Raw genomic sequence first — 27,379 nt, forward strand, 5'->3', positions numbered from 1 at the left:
CTCCTCAGGAGTGTCATCTGCCAACCTCCAGATCTCTCCTCCCATGATCTTGGCACGTGGTTACTTTTTTTTCCTCTGTCTTGGCTACTTTTATCCTTCTTTGGGATCCAATATCCTTTTTTTTTTTTAATTTTCCAAAAGTATCACATTTCTTTAACATTTTAAACCCTAAAGATTTTACCTCCACTCTTCAGCTGTCCACATCCATGACTACATCTTGGATCTTATCATCACCCAGAAAAGTTTCACATCTAAAATCTCAAACTCCAATATCCCCTCCTCCTTCAAGCTTCTTCCCACCTGACTTGACTGTACATGCAATCTTTGACCACATCATGCTGAAGCATCTCCACTCCTTCTTCTCCTCCAAGTATAAACCTATACAAACTCCTTCCCTGTGCAATTGCAAGGCTGTCACCTCCTCAACTCCCTTTGCAACGACTAAACTAGAATGACCCACTCATTCGCATTCTCTTACCTGTACTTTTGCTAAGCCCTTCAGGAAAAGTCAGAACCGTGACTGTCTCCCCATTTCCCCAACTGCTCCTCCCCAAGCCCCACCTCAGCCACAGTACTACCAGCCAGCCACCCCAGTTTGCACCCTTAAATCTGGAAAGTTAACAGTGATTCATCTCCTTCCTTAACCTCCAGCATGAAATCCATCTGCAAGTACTTTAAGTCTTGTCTATAAAATAGACGCCAGCATCCACCCATTTGTCATCACCTTTGCTGGTAACACTAGAGTCCAAGCCACCATCATCTCTCGCTTGAAATGCCCCCATCACTTCCCAGATAGTGTACTAAATGCATTGGGAACAATTAGTACTGCAAGGAAAATCCAGGAAGTCTTCACCAAAAAGAGGACATTTGAGCTGGACCTTTCTTCCACACTGAGGAAAGAAACATCATTCTAAGCAGAGGTAACAGCAGTAGAAAACATCCATCCAGGCCTCAGTTCCCCTGTACCGCCACACCAGCCCCATTCATCTTCCCACCTGTAGACCCAGTCCTACCCCTGCTCCAGTGATGAAGTGGCTCAGGGACATCCTGATGGGTCCAAGGTCACAAGAGACCAAGTGGAACTAAGGCTACTCTCTCTGGGCCACCTATTCATTTCATGCTGAATTAGGAGTATATGTGCCTGTCCTAGCTCCCAAGCACTGTCTACACAAGCATGCAAGATCTCTGGGATCCATTTGTCCTGCCACCTCACACACATGGAACAAATGAAAGCCTCCCCTATCTTACCTTGATAATAAATCAACATCATCACTGATTTGTAAATTGGTTAGCCACTCCTTCTTTTGCACTCCCATGGGATATTTCTGAAATCCTTATTTACCTCCCTGGGTCCTCTCCCAAATTGTATACTCTTTAACAGCTCCCAGATAGCCTTTCTGATTCCACTCTTGCCTCATTCCATGATACCTTCTCCACTCAGCAGCTCATGTGATCTTTTGACCATCCACCTTTATAGCCTTCATGACTGCACAGTGCCTGGCTAATGTTATTGACAAATACCAGTAATTATATAATGACTGCAGAAATCACCTTTTTAAGTAAATGAAGAGGCTAATGTTTCAGGAATGAGTGAGTGACTAAATGAACAAAATAACCCACAAATGGATAAATGTAAGACTTTATAATATATATACACATCCCTTTTATTATAAGTAATATTGTATATAGGTTTGCAAAAATATTGCTGTCTATATATTATGCTACATATCAATATTATTTCATGTGAAACATTAGAAAATATTAGAAAGATTTAATAGATACTATGGTATATGATATCTGAACATACTAAATACAAAAATAAAATGTTAGCTAGCTATAGATAGATAATAAATCTATGAAAGTAGAAAAAGCTAAATGTTTATTTTTAATTAAAGAAAAAGTATTAGGGGCATCTGGGTGGCTCAGTCGTTAAGTGTCTGCCTTCCGCTCAGGTCATGATCCCAGGGTCCTGGGATCGAGCCCCACATCGGGCTCCCTGCTCCATGGGAAGCCTGCTTCTCCCTCTCCCACTCCCCCTGCTTGTGTTCCTGCTCTCGCTGTGTCTCTCTCTGTCAAATAAAGAAATAAAATTAAATTTAAAAATTTTTAAAAAAAAGGAAAAGTATTATTCTATTACTGCTCTTGCGACATATAGACAGAATGCTATCACTAAATGGGAAAGGAAGCTCTGTTTTATTTTGTTCTCTTCCATTTCCTGCCTTGTTTTTCAAAGGATGTTTCATAAAGGAGTAAATAACCACTAAAGCCAAAGTTAATGGGGAAAAAACATACATGTTTATGTATCGTGTGTTATTACCTACCAATGAGAAGAGTTGTAGGTAATTAGAAATTGTTGCCTAAAGTGACCATGTTTTTTGATCAAGGGCCACTTCTCCCTATACTGGCGGATTTCCACTTGTTTGCCTAAATTCTGTTTGCTTGCACTGGGTCTGACAGGCAAAGCACATAGCCAGCTGGTTTCCAGAGCAATTCACTCCCTGGTCTGAGGAAGGCCTGTGAGACATGTCATAAAACAGCTCTCTCTATCTCCCCAACCAGTGAGAAATAAGCCGAGCAGAACAAAACCTTGAATAAAAAAAAAAAAAAAAAAACCCTCGACTTTTCATGCAAGGACAAAAGGTGGTTATTAGGCATACCAGGGAGGTTCTTTTATAGCTGATAATTACATATAAATTCAGGACATATAATAAGAAAAAATCATTTCCCTCTTCATTTACTTAAAAATGTGATTTCTGCAGTCATTATATAATTACTGGTATTTTTCAATAACATTATTAGGAATAAATGGGCTACTGTTTCTGAAATTATCATAAAAATAAAAATACTGAACTTCCTTGTTAGAACTGGTTGTTGAGTAGGTGGAAAAGGGAAAATGGTTTGTTTCTCTAAAATGCCAAACTGAACTTCTTCTATGGCAAAAGGGATCAATCTGCCATTTTTTACCTTTAAGAAAGTGATTCCTCCTATTTTCTCACATATTCTTTTATGCCTTTCATCTTGCTTCAATTCTGCCTTCAAACTTCTTTATTACTGCCGACCTGTAAGGAAAACTCCCCTAGAACCTAGAATCCCACTGTTTCATGCTTCCTGGCCAACATGGTACTGAGAAAAAGAACAGGAAGTAGAGTCCCGTTTTTAGTTTCTAAGCTACTTTTAGTTTCTAAGTTAAACTTTGAGGGTTTAACCAGAGTCAACCTCAATAGAAGTCTAAAGCAGTAATTTCTCACATCTTTCAACATTTTTCTTCCTCTGCCTTCTACACCCTCAACAGTCTTCCTTCTTAGAAATCCCCACATAAAAACCTGAACCAAGTCCCAAGTATGCACATTATCTGTACCAATGGAAACTTCCTTACTCATCCAAGCTAATGACCTCAAGTTCCATTCCCAGCTACAAGTTTCAGACCCAACTATAGAGACAAGAGGTGGTAAGCAGCTAACAATAAGATAAACAAATTCCTACCAATATGATCATTCATGTGCTGGTCTCTGCTTCTCCCATTCTCATTCGCAGATAACATCATACCTTAACCTGGTTACAATTCACAAGTCTGCACAAGATCCTTAAGGGAGAACACCACTGTTGGGGGTGTCACACACGATAGCCAGAAAAGAGGAAAATATTTTCATCAGGCCGACCTTTCAGCTATTCTCAAATCATACCACACAAGCATCAAAACTATGCCAGGGCATAAAACTGACACTGTTTATAATTGTCATTACCTCGAAAGTTTACAGCGGAGGAAGGGACAAATCTCCCTCTGAAATCCTGGTTCCAGGCTATTTCTCAAAGCCGTGTCAGAATGAGAGCAGGCGAGTTACAGTTGTACCAAGAACTTAGCCACAGCCCACTCCTAGGGAAAGTGTGAGTGAACTGACTAATGCAACTAGCTACAGAGACCTAAAGTTTAAGAGGTAACAGAAGAAATAACAAATGCAGAAGGGATGGTAGAATTAGAATACCACCATTTTGCACCTCTAATAAAAGAATGGATTTAAGCAAGTTTTATCAATGGCTGCCAAAAGCATTTGTTGGAAAGATGATGACTATACCTGAATCCAATCATCAATCTTAGTATCTCTAAAAATGGGACACACACATTATACACCTCCTGATGTGATACAATAAGAAGTTATGTAGCATTACCTATGAAGTATTTATTCTTGCCCCCTCCTCCACACAAAAACACTGAACCCTAATCTAATCAATTCTCTAGCTGTAACTACCAGTTTACAGAAAATAGAGAGGGTGGGGAGTAGAGGAGTGTGTTAAATAACACTATGCGGAAACAATCAGGCAGAGTCAGAATGTTGGAAATTACAAAGGACAAATGACCTGGTTTCTTCAACAAATAAAAGTGGTGGTGGGTAGAGAGGGTGAAAGGAAGAGAAACACTATAAATGTGAAAGGACTTTAGAAACATAAATCAATGCAATTAGTGGACCTTGTTTAGATCTCAATTCAAACAAATTCAACTGTAAAAAGACATTTTTTAACACAACTGGAGAAATTCCAACAGGGACTGGGTATTAGATGGTATTAAGGAGTAACTGTCAATTCTATCAAGTATTAAGAGAAGAACTAATAAAATGCTTGGAATTTAAAATACTTAAGCAAAAGCAAATGAAACAAGATTGGTAAAACACCAGGAGGTTCATTTTATCATTCTCTCTACCTTGGGGAACTTTAGAAAACTTCCACAGTAAAACTCTTTTGCTTGTTTTTTGTTTGTTCATTTGTTTGTTTGGGGGTTTTTGTTTTATTTTATAAAAGTTGCGGGACAGACTTCATAACTTTATTAGGTAGTTATATCCTTCATCATCAATTTTTTTAAGGCCTGACTTAAGTCAGAAGATCCAGCTAGTCAAAAGAAGAGACAGTTCTTCGCACAAACCATAAAGAAGGTAAACCGACGTCTCGGCCAGGTCTTTGGGAGCTGGCAGCACCAAGCAAAGTAGGGGAGGCCTGTGTGAAATCTTGGGACCTTCCACAACTGGCTTGACAAAGACAATGATCCAAAGTTCTTCACCCAAAGCGCAGACCTGCTGGCTGGTTTCCCACTCCTCTTTGCCAGCTGGCTCCAAGGGTCTAAAAGCCTATGCCCTCAGCTCCCAGCAGCAGAGCGCAGGAGAAAAGAAATAGCTCTACTTGCAGATGGAGCTGACCGTCTCTGAGCCAGCTGTCCTCCTCTAGGGCTCCATGCTGAGAGACCCAGAGGGCTGAGACTCACCGCCATGGCACCGGGGGCCTGGGATCCAGTCACTCCCAGCAGTGAACAATCCCACCAGGCTGAGCAGACTCAGCAAGCTATTTCAGTTTCGAAAGGAAAATGTAAATTGGGAAAATCTGACTGTGGACTGGGTACTAGATATTAAGGAATTGTTAACTTTGCTTGATTATATTATGGTTCTGAAGGACAATGTTCTTCACGCACGCTAAATTATTAAAGGGTAATACGTCATGATAATTGTAACATACTTTAAAATACATAAGCAGTGAAAAATAACAAAATGTTAACAATTACTAAATAATGTCACAGAACTACACTTGCTAACGTAAAATCAGACAGACAATGTAGTGCACATGAGAATATGTTTAAGCACTGCACAAGGACTTTCTTGCTCTGCATATTACTTTCCAGTCTTTACACAAATACATATTCTTCAGTAACTACAATCATAATGGACAACCATTTTTATTCAGGTTTTCTCACTTAATATTTTCACAAAGACTTTTTCACTGTTTTATCTTAGTAATTATTTTTAACATTGCTTCATAATATACCATAATATTGATGTTCCCTAAATAACCATGCCTTAATTGTGAGTGCTTAGGTTGCTCTCTTTTAATTTTCCTTTCTTTCTTTGCTGTAAGACTTGATACTGCAGTGAAAACCTATGTGCATATAGCTTTATGCTTTTGTTAAACTGTTTCTCTAGAATAAATCCTCAGAAATGTGAGTTCTGAGCACAAATTTATATATATAGCCCTGGCAAATTTTGTCCACATTGCTGGACAAATGGCTTTAGTGATATCAGCAAAATGTACTTGTACCAATTTCAGAATATTACTGGCATTATCTTGAATTTATATCTAATTTTCTTATTTAAGGACATTTTAATGTGCTTATCTTTCATTTCTATGAGAAAGAACATGTTTGCACACCTTTGTTTACCAGCCACTTGGTTAATTCTTATTGTCTGCCATTTAGTTACTGGAATCATGAAGCCTCCTCATAAATTTTAATGAGCTATTTATTTTAATTTTATTTATTTTTTTAAGTAATCTCTACACCCAATGTGGGGCTCAAACTCACGACCATAAGATCAAGAGTCTCATGCTCTACTGACTGAGCCATCCAGGTGCCCTATGAGCTATTTATATATTGCTATTACTTTCTATTATTGGCAAAGTTAGTATTTTCCTTACATTATAATTATCTTTAGTTTTGTTTTTGTGAGGGGTTAACATAAGCTTTTGTTATTAATATACTTAAACATATCAGACTTTCTTTTCTTTTTTAGGTTCTATTTCTCAACAAAACAGAACACCTCTAAGATCATCCTGACCTGAAATGAAGTGTATTTGCCAATAGCCCATGGACACGGTATGATACTCCTGAACACTTTGTAACTGTCTTGTCATTAATACACTTGACTCTTTATTCTTGCTCACATTCCCCCACTCAGTCACAAAGTCCTATGGATGTTACCTCATATTTAACTCTATCCTCTCCTATCCATCCCTACTACCACTGTCCCTTGCCATCTGTCATCTGAAATGCTAAATACCACTGCCTCCTGACTGGCCTCCCTGCCTCCAAAACAGTCCTCTTACCATACAAACTGCCTGTCAGTACCAGCTTAACCCTTCCAGGGGCCCTCCCTTTATGGCCCCTCCACAACTCTCCAGTCTCTCAAAAACAATTAGCCAACACACTTTGAATGTTTACCCTGTGCTATGCACTTTGCAAACATAACTTCAATTAACCCTCACAAGAACCCTTTAAATATAATGCTGTTGTTGTTCCCATTTTACAGATGAGTACATTAATGTATATAGAGGTTAAGTAATTCAGCCAAGTTTCCATGGCTAAGAGGATGCAGAGCCAGGATGCAAACTTGGCTCTGCCTAATTCCCAAGCCCACATACTCTCTTAACCACTGCACCACACTTCCTCACAGATGGATCCTCAACTCTCAGCAGTACTGCCTGCCTGCCACTCTGCCCACCAGCAACACTGCACTGCCTAGAATTCCTCTCACTCTGCTGCTGCTCTACTTCCACTTGCTGCTTCTCTACTCAGTTTCGTCATTCATGCTATTCTGTCTCCTGGAAACGTCCTTCCATCTCTCTTTACCCTTGACCTAGATGATTCCTAGCCATCTTTTAAGACAGTGCAGGTATCACCTCCCTATTTAACTCCTTTAAGTCTTTCCCTATTTAACTCCTTCCCTACTCTCCCTCTCCTCTCTCTGATTCAGGAGGTGCCCTTCCTCTGTGCTTATCTCCATCATCATACCCAGCACATTATGCTATCAGTTTCTCTTTCTGTGTTTGCCTCTCTCACTGGACCATGAGCAGCTTGAGACTATCGTGATCATTTTAAAGGGGACTGAAAGATGAATAAAGCTCAGCAAGCAAAGCTACATATCAATCTTCAAGTCTAATGTGTAAGCAAATATTCAGGCTGGGGACCCACAGCTAGCAGTGGAAGGCAAAGCTGAGAAGTTGATGCTTTTTCTCTTGATCTTGAGCCCTATCAGATCAGCTGTGCCCTTATCTGAGTGTAAGGTGCCAGATTCAAGTTTTATTGCAGAGCACTTGAGCTGTCAGTGATGAGCATCTCACCTTACCTCTGAGACCATTCCCAAGGACAGAAGATCATGGAAATGCTTCTAAATAAAAGCCTAAAGATGGTTAGATCATGAGATACACTAATAATGATAAAATGTCAGAAACATGTGCAACCCCATGTAATGAATTCAACAACTATCCTAAGGTCATGGAGGTCTTCCTGCAAAATACATGTCATTCTGTTTACATCAAACACAGAAAACTCATTTACAAGTGAATGTCATTTTCATCTTTGTTCCATTGCCAAGTGCATCTCATTTGCATTCGTTTGTTTCCCTACTGGAGTGCTTACCACTATTCTACAGCTGGTGTGGATTATGCTCTGTATACCATAGGCCCATACTCCAGTCATCCAGTTACAGGTCTGAATTATAATCCCAAAGATGGTTTTACAGAAAGTACTTTTAAATAATACACATCACAGGGAAATCAAAATTTGATGGTAATGTTCACAGGAGAGAACTTAAAAAGTTCAAATGCATGTGTACACAAACACACATTTTCCATGTTAACCTAACATTAGGATTTCCATGTTGTCTGACCTGGAGAAGTACAGTTCTATAGCTCAGATCTCCCAAGGATTCTCTGCCAAATTCCCAAGAGAACAAAAAAACGGATGGAGACCCCCAGTGTTTTGTCTCCCTATTGCAGAATATGGTCAAGAGCTAAGGGTGACTGAGCCTTGCAATCACAAAAAGAAAGAATTAGTTGAGCAGTCAGCCAATCATCCATTTCCTAGAGGTTGGTCTGGTTCTGACACTATGCTGGTCAGCTCAGAGTCTTCACTAACCACTTCCCCACATGCACCCCACCTACAAAATACCTGCATCTCACCTACAAAATCACTTAGCACAAGCCATTCATTGAAGCATTCTTTATAGAAAATAACCCAACAGAAGAATTGGTTAAATAACCAAGTTTGTCTATATGATAGAATATTATGCAGCTGTAAAAGAAAAAAAGAATGAGGAAGCTCTTTTTTGGGCTGCTCTGCAAAGGCCTTCAGAGTATATGATTTTAAAAAAAAATGTTTTTAAAGATTTTATTTATTTATTTGACAGAGAGAGAGAGACAGTGAGAGAGGGAACACAAGCAGGGGGAGAGGGAGAAGCAGGCTCCCCGCTGAGCACAGAGCCCGATGCAGGGCTCGATCTCAGGACCCTGAGATCATGACCTGAGCCAAAGGCAGACACCCAACCGACTGAGCCACCCAGGCACCCCTATGATTTAAAAAAAAATTAAAACACAAGATACGGGAAAAAAATCTTCAGCTTAAGTATATCCATTCTTGAGTGTTTATACTTAACAAAAAGAAACTAAAATAACTGGTTACAAAGTACAGATCCAGATTTTGTAGGTTCTGAAACTCCTAGAATTTGGGAAAATCACTTTAAGAAAAACAAGACAAAATTAGGTGCAGGTCCTGGAAGGAACTCATGACAGTGAGCTTCGCAATTAATCTACCCCCAGCAATTATCTCTGGGTGGACAAGAGTGTACGGAAATGAGAAATTAAGACTCCTAAACATAAACTTGTTTATACAGTTATTATCTTTGAACATATGAGCATATTACCTATTAAAAAAAAAACGAAATTAACTTATTAAAAAATGCCTATCTCCAGGCCCCCCTGTTGAAGGTCTCACTCCTTCTCTACCTCCTTCATTCTATCCCAAACTTCCTGTTCTAGGTTGATTTCATTCCTGCTACCTTGTAACTACTGGGATTCTGCCTCAGCCTGGCTCTTTCCCGAAGATAATGTGCCTGGCATTCTATTTTGATTTGGGTCCTGTATTTCTCTCTTTCTGATCACCCTCAGGTCCACCATCAGCAGAGCAGCTTCAGGCCAACCCAGCCCCACCCCTGCACCTTGCCTGGCCCAGACTCCCAGGAATCCAGCCTGCTACATGAGAAAGGAGTTTGAAAACTGACAACTATCCCACTGGCGATCAATCCCAAGGGATGCTAGAAGCCTGGGAAATTTTTTAGGTCGTAACTGGGGAATAGTGGGCCCAGTAAGTCCTGAAGTTCTCAACAGAATCCAACTACCATACGTTTCTTCCTAGGGTCAGGAGGAACAAGGTGGACCACTCTAGACTAAGCCCTATACACACATCTTTGTGTTTTAATAAAACCAAGTCAGGCTACACTGAACTGAACCCAGCCTTACAGGAATTTACCAGAATTCAAATAATTTCAAGTACATACAAGCCGGGGCGCCTAGGTGTAGGCGTCTGCCTTCGGCTCAGGTCATGGTCCCAGGGTCCTGGGATGGAACCCCACATCGGGCTCCCTGCTCAGCAGGAAGCCTGCTTGTCCCTCTCCCACTTCCCCCTGCCTGTGTTCCCTCTCTCGCTGTGTCTCTCTCTGTCAAATAAATAAAAATCTTAAAAAAAAAAAAAGTTCATACAAGCCAAAGATGGTCTCTAATTTAACTCTGGTTCCAGCTGGAAAAGTCTGGGAACCCATTAATCTTTCAGCTCACCTCACCTTTGACCTGTGAAACAGTCACTGGATCCAGTTACTGAATTTCTTGACACCCCCTATGTCAGTCAGATGACAGTGCTTTAAAGAGGACATACAGCATGTTGAGAATGAGGCTGTGAAGTCAACAGGTCTAGGGATGAATCCTGGGAATATTTCTAGCTAGCTGTGCAATACAAACCTCATTTCCCTTATCTGGAAAATAGGTTATTATAAAAATTAAGTGAGATAATGAAAGTTTAATGAAATGAGTGCTGTCCAGGAAACTTCAAGGCAAAGCTATTTTTTTCTCACTTTATGAGGAAAATATTGGCCAATATGAATATCATGAAGTCCCAAACTACCAATCCAAGCCAAAAATACATAAATTGATTTGGGAAACAAAATGGGGCACAATATATGTACAAACACATATAAATGGCCAAAGCGGTACCTGAGACCACATTTCAGCAACTTAGCTTTAAATAATTCAGAAAGCCTATCCTATAAATCCCCTAATGTTTTTTTTTTTTCTCTATGTCTTCTTGGCTGCTAAGGCATTTCTTTCTCCAGCTTGCTGAAAAATCACAAACAAGCTTATAAAATGTGACATCCTACATTGACTCATTTCTTATTGGATTGACTTTCAGCATACCTGAAAGCATTTTGTTGCTCACAGATGTGTTCTGCTATGGTCCAATGCACTCAAGTGAGCTTAAACCTGACCTGGTCATGTCTCTATTTACCTTAAGGTGATAATTCAGGAATCAACTGCTCAGTGTTGCGCGTATAGAATCTTATCTTTCTGCCGGTTGTCAGGGATCTAAAAAAAAAAAAAAAAAATTAAAGAACTATCTTCACCCTTCACTGTGTTCTTATGTAAAGCCATCTGCTATTGCATTTCTCTTCACTATATTTCCTGTCACATAAGACATTTCCACCTAAGGCTTTCTACACAAATTGCTGGAATTGAGTGTCTCCCATTCAAATAGAACTTGTCGTGGAACGTTGGATTTTAAATCATTCTCTACTTAAATTAACTCACAGAAACATTATGATACTGCCAACGTTAAGAATAGGAAATGTGTATCTGTAAAAAAAGGTAGACAATACTCATGATATTTGGATATCCAATATATTTCATTTTTAATAAAGTTTCCTCACTCTACATGAAAATGTTCCTCAGTCTGTTTAATTCTAATTGCAAAAATCTGTCTTTTATGCTATCACGTTCATCTTTTTAATAAATTGTGCCTTAGTTTTTATCTACTTACATGAAATGCTAAAATTTAAACAATGAAAACATATTGCACTTGAAAAAAATCAGTGTCCTTAAACGATTTACATGCATACATATAGTCCACCCAACCTCGGTCCCTTTTTTAAGGGCCCTGGGACGGTTCTCAAGCCAAAGGCTTTAACAAGTCGTCTGTCGTACAACTGGTTACACCTAATTTGAATTAAACTACAGTCGCAGATGACAGCAGCGCTCCTTTCATCTTTTGTAGGAAGGTCACCCAGCCCAGAGCGAGCGCCACGCTCCTTCTGGAACTAAACACGTTGGCCCCACCGTCTGTTGAGTCCTCCCCTTCACAACTCACACCTGGGTGGCCAAGGGTCAAGTCTGACCTCCCGAAGGCGCCAGCGCCTATGCCCCCTTCCCTTTGGGGAGGCAGCAGATGGCGAGGGCGCCGCGGCGCTGGTGCCGCAGCTCCCCGCCACAGCAGGGCAGGAGCACTTAAACAAGGACTAGTTGGGCGCCAGGAACTCCCTCGGCCTCCTACTGGGCGCTGCAGGGGGGAGGGGGGAGGCGGGTACCGCTTTCCTCGCCCCTCCGGGGCTCCCAGATACTACACCTAAACGTAGCGAGACTCCCACACCTCTCCCCCAACCCAGAACCCGAAACCCCCTGTTCCCAGGGAGAGCGAAGCCGTGAGCTGCAAGAACGGCACACTCACTACCTGACGCTGCGGCACCCACTCAGGCCGCCACACCGCCAGGGGGCCGGGGCTTCCTGGGAGGCAAACCTTCGCGCGAGGCCAGCCTGCCACCAATAGCATCCCTGGCTCCAAGGAATGAACCAATGGGAGCGTTCAGACTAAAGGAGAGCAGCCAATCACTGCCCTCACGTCTCTGGCTGCCCAGCACCGACACGACCAAACGCTCCTTCCGCTCCCCTGACGTGCAGTTCTAACCTGGAGCCCCGCGGCCACTCACCTCCTTCCCTCCGAGTCTAGACAGGAGATGAACTTTCCCCAGAGTAGAATGTTGAGGAATTGCAGCTCTTTCTGTGTGTTCCGCTCTCTGCTCGACTCAGGAGGAGAGACGTACTCGCGCTCACCTCCTCCGCAGGCTTCTGCTTAAACTCACCGCACGGACGTGCATTTCAAAAATTAGTGAACACAGACGAAACGCATTCTTCCTGTTCACTTAACCGCTATGAGGCGCTTGAACAGGTTGATGTCTGAGCTTAAAATGGAAAGATGACTTGATAAGGGGTCTGACGAAGTTTCTCTTTGGCAAAAGTGTGAAAGGCCTTTATTTACTGAAGTTAGGGCTAATTTGTCCGGGGCTAGAAGTGAGCCAAGGGGAGAACGAAATGCTAATGCTTATAAAAGGGCGTCAACCCTTATCTCGTTGGTTGATGTCTTCAAAATGAAACCACAGAATTACTAAGGTTATTTTAATATTGTCTGAGAGCCTACAATGCATCAGGCTTTGTTCTAAGCAGTTTACCTGCATTAACTCATTCAATCCTCATAACCTCCCTATTGCTTATTTCAACCTGTTTAACAGATGAGGAAATTGAGGAAGTAGAGAGAATGGCCCAAAATACCAAGTAAGTAAGTGGTAGAGGTAAGCCTAGAACCCGTGTCTGATTTATTTAGGTTAGCAAAACATTTTAATGTCCAAATTAACTAAGGCCCAAAGAACCTAGATACTTTTACTTCTAAAATACATAAATCCTGCTACCATTTTTTTAATCTCTTGGTACAAAATATTTAGTTAAAATCTTAGAAACTTCCAGTGGCTTTAGCATCACCCTCAAAGTTAGTTCATCTTTTTAATAAATTGTGCTTGATCCTTGAGAAGGATCAAGGATTGGAGTCTGGGAATGGGAGACAAAGGGACTGGAGACGAAAAGAAGTCATCTGAGAAACACTTATTCAACTGAGCCATTTAAATAAGTAGTGTTAATGTTACTGATTGTACATCACTGATTTAACTTCACCATTAAAATAATCACATTCATTATATATGATAGTGTGCACATCCATGAACAAATATACAGGTTAATCGAGGCAACCTATGGAGAACTACAAATGGCCTGCTATTAAGAACCTTTTAAATCTATATTCAACTTTCATTTTTTATACTGAAATTTATTTTAATAACCTAGTCAATATCAATTTACAAAGGGGAAAAGAAGGCTAGGAGGTTGTTGTTTTATTAAATCTTTATCAATTTTAAATATATTTCCTTTGACCAAACTTTTTAATTTATTTCTTTAAAACAATAAGAGTTGTAAGACTTAATAGTGAGCTAGGTAATGAAAGAAGGAAACAAGACTCTTACAGTGGATAAAACTTTTCACGTTTTAAATCTGGGCAGACTTTCTCACTTTCCCTGAGGACTTACACAGTCTGATTGCAGGAAAGTTTTCCAATACTTATAAGGTTGGATTTTGTTTCAAGCAATAATTGCTTCGAAGGGCGGACTATGATACTATATAGGCAATGAGAAGTAAGTCCTGGGTGCCTAGAGCAAGCTGAACAGGAAGATGCTTGGGTTCACTTCCAGTTCTGTGTGTCAGGGCATCACAGAACCTAGTGGGCCAAGCCCATGGTCACCTTCTGCAGGGAGGAAAGAATTGCAAATAGCACGACGATTTGGCATAGAGTAGGCCCTCAATAAATGGTAGTTTCATTGTCACCCATATATACATGTTAATACACACACACACACACACACACATATATATATATATTTGGGTTTTCTTTCACAAAGCAAAACATTTTCTGGTCAGCTGATGCTAAAAACCTAAAATTGCCTCCATAAGTTTTCTCATAGGAAAAAGTCTTTTTGATGATCAGCCCCTATAGAAGTCAGGTGTCCTCTCCCTCCCTCCACCCATGCTTCTTGCTGTGATGGGTTAGAAAAAGTCCCTGCAGCCACCCAGTGACTGAGGCCGTGTTCCCAACTGGGAGACAGCAGGGTGGAGACTGCTGCAGTACTCAGGACTCAGAAAATAAAAGTCATTTTTAACTGAGTTAAATCATCAGGATCATATCCACACCCTTTGGTGGCCTACAAGAATCTTCCCACCGAAAGGGCTATTCATAGAGTTTATAAATATATATGTATGGATAGAATAAAAACTTGGAATAGAAAAAAAAAAAAAGAATCTTCCCACCAACCTCTGGGACAAGCACTACAGACCTGGGCTCTTAGGGTACCTGACCTTAGTGGAGGGGATAGCTAATCCGCTACTTCTAGGTAACTTCAGTGAAATCCTCCCCCAAATATGGGGTTGGGGGGTGGCGTAGGAAGGGAAGAGGGTGCTTTCCAATTTTAGCCCACAGAAATATATCCTTTATGAGTCTTCCATTAGCTAGCATTAATTTTTTATACCTATAAATAAAGTCATTGTTTCTAACTTTGTCCTTCTCATTATGGGCCTTCCAGTGACCTTGTATATTTTCTCGTCCGTAAAATCGGACACTTACCAAAAGCACAAGATCATTGGAAAGAGTGCATGGAGAAAAGAAAGTTGCACAGACCAGTAGATCAGTACCTCCTTTAGCATTTGTTGAATGAATACTAAAGTGTATGAATCATAAAAAGCACTGCACAAGTTTCCCTTGTTTGCTTCCCAAGGAAAATCCTCCTGTCAAAATGGTACATAACAAGAAATAGTGATTCTACAGTTCTATAATTCTTTTTGATGAGGAATATGCATTTTTTTTCTTGAAGGTCATCAGTTCTTTCCTAAACATGAAAACTCTTAGCATAATTAACAATTGTTTCAGAAAACAATTGCTTTGCCTGCTATCTGGGAGCCCGTGAATTGCACATATTGAAAATGGTATATTTCCCTATTAAAACACTACTTAACATTTATTTTATGAATAATCAAAGTTTTCAAATGTCCTAGGATTCATTTTATTATGGAGTCTGCTCATAAATTGTTTTCAAATTAAACTCTTTCTTTAAAGGATCTACTGAAATCGCTAAGTGAAGAAACTCATTTTTATTTTTACTTTTATTTTTATTAAAGATTGCACAAACTGGAACCAAGACCAAAATACTGAATCAACTGTACATCATTCATTGTAAAACAACATACGTCACATTTGTACTCTACCAAATAAGACATTTTCCTTAAAATTATATATTGCGTGCTTTTAGATTCATGCTTTAGATATTTTACATTTGTCATTACTCTCTTATAAATAATTGCAACTTGACCAATTCGTACACCTGCTACCACTATATAGCCAATGCGGGAAGGCGTAATCTTTGACCCGAGAACAGATGAAATGGAAACAAATGTATGGATGTCACATCTACCGAACTGTGACTACTGTTTTGCCTATTTCGTGAAATGCTAATGTAAAACACACACACAAAAAAACATCGTTTCAAAAGGCACAATTTCCTCCACAGAAAAGAACAATTTAAAAATACATGGCAGTTAAAATCGGCGCCCTCAAGGGCGCTGTGAAGTTCACATTAATGCAATCTTAAACCTTGAGAGTGGACCTCCTGGGCGTTTCGTGGGAGGGCCTATCCGCGGAGTCCAAGGGCCTAGGACGCGCCGGGACCGGCCACCCTCGGTGTGCGCAGAAGGCCAGGTTTCTTTGAGCCACTTCTAAACCTTTGCTCCGAGTTTAAGCAGCGGACCTGGGACCTCTCACTCTTCCAAATCTGGCGCCCGACCAAAATAAAAACGGTTTTGTCAACCGGATCCTTTTCACCTCGGGGAACTTCTCTTCTCCCAAAACAGAACCACCCCCACCTTCTTATCTCTGTCCACGCCCCCCAAGCCCACCCTCTCCCGGGACGACTCGTTACGAGTCGCACTCGCCACCGCCTCCAGCCTCCGGGTCGCTCTGGTCGTCCGTGAAGCAGACGTCCACATCGCTGTCGTTGTCGCTCTTGGGCTCCCCAGGCTCCGGGAGGTAGTCAGGCTCTGCGCCTGGGCCCTCGCCCGTCCTGGCGAGCAGGTTTTGTCCGGGGTGGCGGGACTTGACGTGGCGTTCCAGGTCCCGGCGGCGCACCAGCACCTTGCCGCAGAACTCGCAGCGGTAGGGGGTGTTGCCCTCGGCGTGCAGCCGGATGTGCTTGTTCAGATTGCTGGGGTCGCCGAAAGGCCGCAGGCACACTTTGCACTTGAGTGGCTTGTAGCCCGTGTGCGTCCGCATGTGAATCTTGAGCCCGTACTTGCGCGAGTACAGCTTGCCGCAGTAGAGACACAGGTGGCCGGTCTTGGGCTTGCCGGCGCCGCCACCTCCGCTGCCGCCACCCCCAGGGCCACCTGCTGCCACGACGGCCGGTGGCAGCGTCCCCGCGTCCAGGCGGCCGCGGCTTTTCCCGGCCGCCATCTCCGACAGCTGCTGCGTGTGCATAGCGATCTCTCGGTCGATGCTAGCCAAGGAGCCCAGCTCCGCAGGGCTTAGAGCGGCCGCTGCCGCCGCCGCCGCCGCCGCCGCAGGCCCGCTGAAGTAGGAGATGGACTCTGGATACTTGAGCAGCCCGCCGAAGTGCAGTTTGAGCGGGTAATAAGCGGCGGCGGCCGGTGAGCCGTAGAGTAGCTCCCCGTTGTAGACGGTAAAAGCCGGCATGACGGCAGGCAGGTGGCTGCATTCGCCACCGGGGTAGGCTTTGAGCCCGCCCGCGTCGAGGGCCGGCAGCGCGCAGCGCTCGACGGGCAGCCCGGTCGCAGAGGGCAGCTGGGCGAAACGCGCTCCCGGCAGCGCAGCCGCGGCGGGGTGGGCGCGCTCCACCTGCTTGAAGGCTGACGCCTCTTCCGGGGGGCCAGGGAGCAGAGGGAAGCCGCGCAGGCCCCCGGAGCAGGGTAGGCCAGGCGGAGGAGGCGGCGGCGGCGGCTCCCCGGCTAGCAGACATTTAGAGTGGTGATGGTGGTGGTGCGCGTGGTGGTGATGGTGGTGGCCCGTGCTGCCCGCTGCGGGGTTCTCCCCGCTTCCGGGGCGCCCGCCCGCCCGACCCCCGCCCCGCCGCCTGCCTAAGGCCAGGCCGGGCCCCGGTTTGCCGTCGCCCTCCTCCCGGTAGGGGTCGCCGTGTGCGGCCGCGGCCGCCCTGGCCAAGCCCGCAGGCTTGAAAGCCGAGCGCATTCCGGGGTAGAAGGCCAGGCCGCCGCCCCCCGCTGGGGAGCCGCCCACGATGCCGAGGAAGTGGCCGTGTCCCCGGGCGGCCCCGCTCATGTCTAGGGCGCGGTCCGGCTGCTCCTTGCCCTTCTTGGACTGCCCCCACTTGGCCCGGGGCGGCGATGCGGCGGAGGGCGCAGAGGAGGCCTCGCGCTTAATGCTCTCCCGCGCTCCGCAGGCCTGGAGGGGCGGCGGGGCCTGCGGGTGGGACCGCAGGGTGCCAGCGGGGGCGGCCGCGGCAAAGTCAGGCGCCGGGGGTTTCGGAGAGAAGTGAAGGCCATCCGCGGCCGGGGCAGCGCCTTGGCGAGCCCCGTGCTCGTGGTGCAGGTAGGCTCGGCCCCCGCCGCTGCTGAGCACGCAGTGGAAACGTAGGTGGGCCTTAAGGCTGTTGGGGTATCTAAACGTCCTCCAGCAGTACCAGCAAATGTAGCGCTCCTCCCCTGGGCGACAAAAATAAGAAAGCGACCCCGTGAGAGGCGAAAAAGCAAGAGAGAAAGAAAGCGCACCCAAGGCAAAGCCCAGATTTTGATAGCGGTATGAGGAGGAACAGTATTCTTGGGTCCAGCGAATAAGTGAGTTAGTTCGGTAGCCCCACTGCAGCAAGGACCCTGAGAAGCCCCAAATGGCCAACTTTGTCACCATATCCATCCCCTGGGATTACTCAGAGGCCAAAGGGGTGACCTGTGCCTTTCCAACGAAGACTTCCTCCGGGCCATCCGAGCAAATCTTCGTTGGGAGGGCAGCGCTCAGGCAGACTGGCCGGGGGAAGAGACCAGAACAGAGAGCAGCTGTTGCTTTAAATCAAGTGTTGAGGCTGTGCTGTGCCCGGGCCCATCTGTTGGCGTTTGCAGAATAGGTGGCGTATGTCAAGGAGTTTGGATAAACTGAACAAAGACCAATCTAATGGTCGTGAGTGCCTCATTACCAGGCGAGACAATATCTTGTATGTATGGGCCATATGTAATCATTCCTTTTCACAGAACAATGCCTTTTATGTCCACTACCCACCCTTCCCACCCCCTCCCAGCCTTAAACATTTTGCCTGAGGTTTTCCTGGAGCGTGACCAACTGAAGGACCACATAGGGACTATGATCTGCTATTCTTCAAAATTATTTGTATCTTTATTTCCTCTTTAACCCCATTTAATTTGATGAGAGAAAAGAAAAAGCCCTATGTCCTGATATTCTAAAAACTGAAGGATGATGTTGTGTTATCTTGTCAGTTGTTCTACCTGGAGTAATTAATTAACTCCTAGATAGCTACACGAATCCAGGCTTAATATAATAAAGTCCTTGGGAAAGATAGTTTATTTTTATGAAATACATGGATATATAGAGATATATGGAGATACTCAGCTTTTAATAAGTGTACAATTCTCTACCAGGAACTGTATACATGTTTTTGCTGTCAAGTCTTTTTCGTATTTAATATTATTGACACTAGTTTTTGGTTTTTTTTTTAATTTTGCCAGGGTCTGGGAACACAATCAAGAGACACATGTATGAAACAGATTTTGATCACATGGTGGAAGTTAATTTTCACTTAAAAAGGTCTTGTTATATCTGGACACAGAACAGTGGTCTTGCAGTGTGTTTCTTTTTTAATGTTACGGTTGATTGATAATACTGAAGGATGTCTGTGAGAAAGAAGTTAGTTAAGTACCCCAAATAGGTCTGTCTTATTAAATTTAGTGGAAAGGTTAAATTCCCTCCCCCCTTGTACACAAGCAGCTCAAACTTCTGAAACATCACTACAAAAACAACTGAAATAAATTCCAGATCTTCTTCCCTTCAGGTATTTTACTTTTGGCTTTGCATAAAGCAAGTAGTCCCCCTAGATAACTAAGATGGAAGTTCAAGTAAGGTTCTGTTTATTTCAGGTGAAGCCAAGGTAGAGCAGAAAGCAAAAGGGGGGTGGAGAAGAGGATTTGCCTCTGAGAACCTACCCTAATTGTTTATGGAAGACTTAGATAAAATCATTTCAATATTTCTGTTACCTTGTAAAAAAAAAAAAAGAGATTTCCTGGGTTCTCTTAGTGGGTATATTGATTTAATATCTTAAATAACCTCCCTTCTCCGAACCTTCCTCTCATTACCCCCTTTTTAAAGGAGTTTTCAGAGGCTGCCCCAGAATGACTCTAGTCAATTGCAAAGCCAAGTAAGCTTTATCCCTAAAACAAAAGGTCCGTACTTTCCTTAAGCTCATCATGGAATTTAAATCCACTGGAGTTAGTCAATATTGGAAGAATAGCGGCCATCCCTACTTACTTCTTTCTCTTTTCAAGAGTTAAGCAAATGTGTTCTCTGTTTCAATATGCTCCTTTTTCAGTTTATCCTAACCAACTGACATGTTCTCTGGACTCTGAAATCCAGCCTATGCTACACACTTCATAAGTGACTTTGCGTCCTCTCCTTGGTGTAACCTTGAGGTTGCCAAGATTTCAAGCATATCAAAGGTGGGGAAGTCAGGGTTCAAAATAGCCCATACATTCCCAAAAGGAAAATGGTGTCTATTCTGACATCTGTTTATAAGCTCAGTTGGCTGAAATGAAAACACAAGGGCCACCACTCAAACAAGTTACTTTTGTACTATTTGAGAGTGCCTACGGAGGAGTGTTCTGTGTAGAAATGTCTGGCCCCTAAAGGTCAGCAGCTGTTAGAATTGTCCTGTAGTGGCGGATCTGAGAGTTCTCCACTACAGGGCTTTTATCATGTTTCTCTTTTACTGGAGGAAGTTGACAAGAGAATTTAATATAGTGTGATACAAGGAACAAACTACTTTAGGATAATGTTTTATGAATACTGTACATACAAATCTACCCACAAGATAGTGATACTTTGAAGTGAAGTGATTCATCGTTCTGAATAAACTTCATTCTGTCTTATTCATGAAGTGTTTCTTAATGCTCACATTTGTATTAATTTATTTAACCCTATTTCTAAAAGGATGAGACTTGAGCAGGCAATCCAGGAGGAGAGCGTGTTAAAATATTTCACAGCATTCATTGTGTTCACTTTAACATTAACTGTGTCTTTAGGAGAAATTGCAAACTAAAACAATTGTCAAGGAAAAAGTTCTTGGAAGCTTTATGAATTAACAGGGAGGTCTCAAGATCTTAACTATTTTAGCACCTCCCAGCTTTCTTTCACAGAAAATGTTCTGCAGTGTTCTAGGGAAGGTTTGAAAATGTTCTTCTCTTTAGTTACTGCCCCTTAATTTGCATAAATCCACCCTTGGCTTTGGAAGGGATCAAATAAATCTGAGAAGAAACTGGGATACATCCCAGATTCAATTTAAGTAGGGAGGGGGAAATGAATAAATACCATTTAAATGGAAGGGCCTCAGTACCTGCCAACTGACCAGCTGTAAGTACCGTAATGCTTCTAAAATGCGGTAGAAATACATTACTCTCCTTCAAACCAGTGAAGAGAAGCCCCTCCACCTTCTAAAACATTCCAGGTTTGAAGTATGCTTTTCGGAGCTCATGATATGATTAATAATATGTTAAGGCGTCTTTACTGATTCTTAATTGAGTAAATAATTGTCTCTGGGTATGTAATAGGAAAAGACCCCCATGAAATTCATAAAGAATTTTTGGGGGGCGCCTGGGTGGCTCAGTACATTAAGCCCCGGTCTCTTGGTTTCGGCTCAGGTCAAGATCTCAAGGTGGTGAGATGGAGCCCCATGTGGGGCTCCACGCTCAGCGGGGCGTCTGGTTGAGATTCTCTCTCTTCTTTCCCTCTGCCCCTCCCCCCACTTTCCCTCTCTCTCAATAAATAGATCTTTTATTTAAAAAAATGGTTTTTTTCCCCCTGCCATCACAAGGCAGGTTATTGTCGCTGTTATCCTTCACTGTTGATTTTAAGGAGGTAGTGGTGACATCGCCTCTGTGCCTACACAGACAGGGAGGGTGAATTCAGTTTTACACAGCTCGAGAGAAAGGCCCTGTCGCGTCCAAAGACCGGAGAAGGGCTGGACTCTCACCCACCCGCGCTGGCCCGGAGGCCCTCTCGGACGCGGTACCTTTCTCGTCGTGCGTCGGAGTTGCGATCGTGGGGATGTCGAACCACTGAGCTAAGGAGTTGGAATACCACACCGTCAGCTCCTCCCCTGGCTGGACATCTCGCAGCGCTCGGTAGAAAATCTGGGACACAAGGAACAGGACAGCTTGCTGTCATTTCCTGGGTAATCGGTCTAAAAACAACTAAAAGGAAAGGTTGGAATGCTCGTTCTGATGCTGTGTGACCCTGGAAAATCTATTGGATCTCTCTGAACCTCATTTCCCTCATTCTTCAAATGGGGAAAATAATAGTATCTACTTTACAGGGTTTGGGGGACGTTTAAATGAGACCTCCAGCTAAAGCGCTTTGCTCTCGATATTGTTGGCCACCTCAGTAATGGTTAGGTAGGTAGAATTGGCAGTGGGGGGAAGCCCACAGTACCTGTCCTCCGGGTAAGTCTGCAATAGCTTCGAGAGTCTGTTCCTGGGGGTTCCTGGCTGCCCGGATTAACCCTATCCATTCCAGAGGAGAGCCCCCCGACTCGTCCACCAGCTCCCCTCTCACCATGCGCACCTGCAACACAAGCAGTGGTCGTTCTTCCCCGCGCCACGGCCAGGCCCACAACCCAGAGGAAAAGTTTATCCAACACCCCACCCGACTCAGGAAAATGGTTGTGTTCACTTTGGCCAGACCTCTGTGGGCTGCTGGGAGGAAGGTAATTCCTAGGACCTTTGCTTGAGGGAGGGAGAAGAGGTTGGCTGGTATAACAGTTCCCCCTCTCGCCCCACCTTGGCAATACCAAGAGCGAGAGCATCCTCCACGAGCGATTGCGGGCATCTGGTACCTAGACGTTCCCCATCCCCACCCCCACCCCAGTTCTCGCTCCTGCGGTCCTGAGAGCAGCCGGAATACTAGGGGAGAGACGTTTCGAAGTCAGCCCCAGAACCCAGAGTTTCCTCCACCTCCCTCTCGTGTCTGGCGAAACTCGCTGCACAGCACCGAGGTGCGGAGGTGCAGGCAAGCCCGGCAGTGAAAATGTGTGAACAAAGCGGCCGCAGGACTGCCGGCCATTTAAAAGCAATTAAAGCGCGTTTAAAGAAGAAGGCTCTAGGGCGCCTGGGTGGCTCAGTTGGTTAAGCGACTGCCTTCGGCTCAGGTCATGATCCTGGAGTACCTGGATCGAGTCCCGCATCGGGCTCCCTGCTCGGCAGGGAGTCTGCTTCTCCCTCTGACCCTCCCCCCCTCTCATGTGCTCTCTCTCATTCTCTCTCTCTCAAATAAATAAATAAAATCTTTAAAAAAAAAAAAAAAAGAAGAAGAAGAAGGCTCTAGACCGCGGGATGGGGGGGGGGGGTGGAGAGGATGATTACGTGAGGAGCCAGATGCGGGTCCCACTGGCTGGCGCCTGAGCAATTTCTTACAAGAAAGCTCTCGGCAGCGACTAGGCAAAGCTCAGGTCCTCCCTCCGCCGCCCCCACCGGACTCCTGCCTTCTTTTCCGGTCGCTGTGATTAGACCTTTGCCGGCTGGGACGCCTCAGAGCGGGCGGGGGCCTTTAAAACCCCGCTGCGGTCAGTGGTCTGTCCGCTGTTCCGGGAGTCAGAGCTGGCGGGCTGGCCCCGACGCCTCCCAGTTGCGACCCTGGACTCTCAGAGCCCGGCTGCAGGCGCGCGGACCCGGTGCCCCACGCGGGTGGGCGCTCCTCGCCCTCGAAGCCCCAATCGGAGCCACCACCTGGCTCACCCTCTCTCCATTTACCCCAACCCTCCAGCAGACATCCGCGGGGGGCGGGGTGGGGGGGACCGGGAGGGGTGTATCTAGGAACTGAGGGTTTCCCAAGGATTGTTTTTTCCCCAACACATGAAATTAAATTAAGGTAAATGTAAGCCTTAAATTAGCGCGTTACAGGGAAGAAGGTAAGAAAAGTCTTCAACGCTCTGCGCGTTGTGTAACAGAGAAAAGGCGCGTTGGCAGAGAGGCCGGGGCCCGCCACGCCTCTGCGAACGAAACCCCAGAGCTCCAGGGAAACCGCGGGTTCCGAGTGGTCCCAGCGAGTAAAGAGTCCCATGCACCCCACCCGGGGGCTGTCCCCTCTGAGCCGCGTCCTTTCCCCTCAGCTCGGCCCCCGTCCAGCTCTCCCTTAATGCGACTTGTGGGGAATTACCGGAGTACCCCCCCGGCCACCTGGCAGAATTGGCAGGTAACGACTCAATCACCGCTTTCCTCCACTTGCCCTATCTACCCCTGCCAGGGCCAGGGCAAAGGGAGGCGAAAGGCTGGAGGCGGAGGTCGGAATGGCTAATACCTTTTTCTTGGGCCCGGGTTCCCTGCGGTCTGACAGGTACTTGCCCAGCTTGAAGGTTCCGGGCACCGGACCGAGGCGCAGGCCGGCCGGGATGCAGCAGTCGGCACTCACGCTGGTGGCCGGAGCGCGGGCTGTTGCGTGCATTGCTGCCGCCGCGGCCAGGCAGGCGCTCGGGTGCGCCGGGTCCTCCGCAGGGCGCGAGTGACAGAGCCCGAGCCGCGCGCGAGCCAGGGAGCCGCACCCCGACGTGCGTCCTCCGCCCGCGGAGTGACGCGGGCGGGCATGCACTGCGCCTTTTCAATTGGGGCCGGCGCCTTTTGGCACCGCGAGCGCAAGGGCGCGGAGTTTGGTGAGAGAGTTGCTCTGCGGAGCAGCTGCAGAGTCCCACCCGAGAGGGTCACATGGAGTGGTTCCCTCAGCCCTCTGCATAATCGAGGCCTCTGAATGGCTGGCGCACAATGGTCCAGGCGACCTTCCCATTCCTAAAAATCCAATTTGTCAAGGGCGAAGAAAAGGCGCTGGTGAATCAAAGGTCCGGCGGGACCATTAATCCTCAGCATGGGGTATTGTCCTCGAGACAGTTACGATATTTTAAGTGACAATTCCACTGTATAATTTCTCCATAAATTTTACTTCCTTTTATTGTTCGCCGACAAACCAGTTTTGGGAAATAAGTGACTACTTTAAGTCTACTTGGCTGATTCCTTTGAGCCTTGGTCTACTTCAAAGATTTTTAATTCTCTCCCCTTGGCTTTATTGTAAAGGAGATTAAACAAAGAGATGGGGACTGTTTGGAGGACTTGTTAACTTCTATTGATTTCTGGCGTGTGCCATACAGAAATTAGGCAGGTACTTGATGGGAAAACACCAGAAAATACCTACACTTTTTAAATAACGACCATATTACCATTTCAGGGGATTAGGTCCAGGCCAGTTGTCTATTTAGAACCGCTTTTTCGGTCCTTCTGTCCAGTTTCGCCCCGAAATATGAAGCGTCCGGACTAGTTTTGGTAGACGTGGTCCGTTGTGCACCACTGCTCTCGGGTGCGCCCCGGACCCGCACCTTCTCTGGGAATGGGAAGCGGCCTCGGGGCCGCGGCTTTGCCGGCGAACCTGCGCCCTGTTCTTAGCAGAGGGTTGAAGAGGGGTGCTGCTGATTGGGTCTTTTTTTTTTTTTTATCAAGTCTCCCTCACTTGCCAACCGACCGACTCAAGCCCTGGTTTGCTTTTACGTTTTACACCGAGAGGAAATCCTTGGAGCTAACTTTAAAGGCGGACTCTATCAAAGGTTACGGAAAAGAGGGTGAGGTGGGCATTAGCAACCCATACTTTCAGCCCAGTTCATGAACTATGAGAATGCGCGTACTTTGGAGTTTAAACGAGAGTGCTCCTCGTTTTCTTTTAAGGAAGGCTCCGATTTGTGCGGAGACATTTCTTTTCATAAGATAGCTGAGTACTTGAGTTCATCAGATATTTGTGACAGTTCTGCCTGCACCTGCCACGCTATTCATCGTGGGTGCCGCCCCCCAAATCCTGTGGACCAGGATGCGGGCCCGACGCGGTATTCCGGGAGAGGCCTGAGAGGCTGTGGGTTTCTGGCCTGTGTTGGAGGCCCAAAGACTGTACACTTGGGCGGAGGACTCCCAGCAGCCACCACACGGAATTCTCCACCGGACTCTGCCGCCGGAAGGTGTGATTCTTAGGTCACGGGCAGAGGTGAATGTGATTAACAACAGTGGCCGGACGCAAGGTGGCGACACCTGTAACTCAGCAATTGGTCCCACGAGGCCCTCAAAGAAGCTCCGTAGCACCCGTCGATGGAGACCTGCGTTCGCCATACTGGACACTGTCAGGAGACGCGGGGTCATTTAGTCTGTGCTCTGTCATTCAAGACTCGGGGGAAACGTCTGAATTACTTCAGAGCCTCACTCTTCTAATCCGTAAAATGGGAACGATGATGTAAATTTAGGTTCCACTCCGCGGTTGCGAAGGTCAATAGTAATGATCTGTGTGTAGAGTGAATGGCGCTCCCAAACTCGAGGTTTGCGTAATGGGGGAATCCAGGTCAGGTCAAGGGTCTCAAGTCTAAGTGTCTCCAGTCAAACGGTGCGGTAACACAGGGATGGCGGGTCTCGGGTCTAACTCAAAGCCTGTATAGACGCGGCTGCTGAGGCGGAGAAGAGAGACACTTGTCGGGTCCAGGCGGCCACACGCTACGGCTCCTCTGACCTGGCAGCCACGCCATGCCCAGGGCCACTTTCTGAGGGAGCTGCCACTGATTTTTCCCTCCTAATCCTCCAACTGCCCCTCTTCGGGCCTCGAGAAGGCTGCGAGCGACGGAGTGGAGGGAGCCTTTGATCCGTCAAACCCATGAATGGCAAAAGCCGGGGGAGGGGAGGAGGAGAGGAAGCCGCTCCGAAGAGTCCAGAGCAATAAATTTAAGCCATGAACATGTCCCTCTAACCTCTGGCCTGGCGACTCCGGGATGACACCCAGTTTAAATTACCAGCACTGCGAGCGGGAAGGGGCGAGCGCGGGGCCTGGGTTCGGGGCTCCTCCCCGACCCTCCTTAATGAGTGAAAAAGCGTGAACGACACGCGAACAATTTTATCAATAGGACCATGTAAAGGCCGACTGTGAGGAAAGTTATTTATTAATATAGCCAATTGTGGCTGGTTCCCAGCCCCTCGAGAAGAAAGGGACTGCGCCAGAGGCATTCACACCAGCTCGCCGAGTTTTATTCTGTCCTGTGGCTCAGAGTTGAAGTTCCCCAAGTGAAATAAATTGTCCACAAAGGAGGAAAGGAACACATTTTCTTTTATTTTTTCTCCCCTAAAAAGCAAGGGTGAAACCAATCTAATGTGCCCAGTGGAGCAAGATGGGCCGTGAAAGGCTGGGTGTTAAAAGTAAAAGCGGGCTGTGCAGCAAATGGGATGGAAAATTAAATGAAATTAAATAGCTTGAACGGCCGTATTGTCCCTTATTAAAAAGACACATTAATTACATGGTCTCAGCCTTATTCAAAGACAATGTTGAGACTCAATCAAAACATTCCACTCGGCTTTTTTATGGACTTAAAATGGGCGTCCAGAGGCCCCGTTCAAGCGAAATCCCCTCTGTACGGAGGTGCGGGGCGAGGCGGGTTTGGGGGCGGCCCTGCTCGCTGCCCACCGCGGCACTGCGCGGGCACCACTCCCGCCCCGTAACAGGTTGCCCGTAAAGAGGCGCGGATGCTGAGAGCGGCAGCGAGCGGGAGGGGCAGGCTGCAGAGAGCTAGCTCTCCCCACTGCGTTGCTTCCAGACCCGGCTGCGTTGGCGGGGGGGGGGGGGGGGGGGGGGGGGGGG

The 27,379-nt window shown here is 45.8% G+C and overlaps 1 protein-coding gene across 1 annotated transcript; it reads right to left on the bottom strand.

Moving 5' to 3' along the window:
• Positions 1-16,411: 16,411 nt before the first annotated feature.
• On the bottom strand, positions 16,412-24,178 carry PRDM13 (PR/SET domain 13). The gene is made up of 4 exons (XM_032408269.1): positions 24,035-24,178; positions 22,172-22,303; positions 21,753-21,873; positions 16,412-18,168 (listed from the first exon to the last, which is right to left on the bottom strand). The coding sequence occupies exons 1-4, from the start codon at positions 24,176-24,178 to the stop codon at positions 16,412-16,414; spliced, it is 2,154 nt and encodes a 717-aa protein (XP_032264160.1).
• Positions 24,179-27,379: the final 3,201 nt, after the last annotated feature.

The sequence above is a fragment of the Phoca vitulina genome, unplaced genomic scaffold (assembly GCF_004348235.1).
Source record: "Phoca vitulina isolate PV1807 unplaced genomic scaffold, GSC_HSeal_1.0 scaffold9, whole genome shotgun sequence".
NCBI classification, from domain to species: Eukaryota; Metazoa; Chordata; class Mammalia; order Carnivora; family Phocidae; genus Phoca; species Phoca vitulina.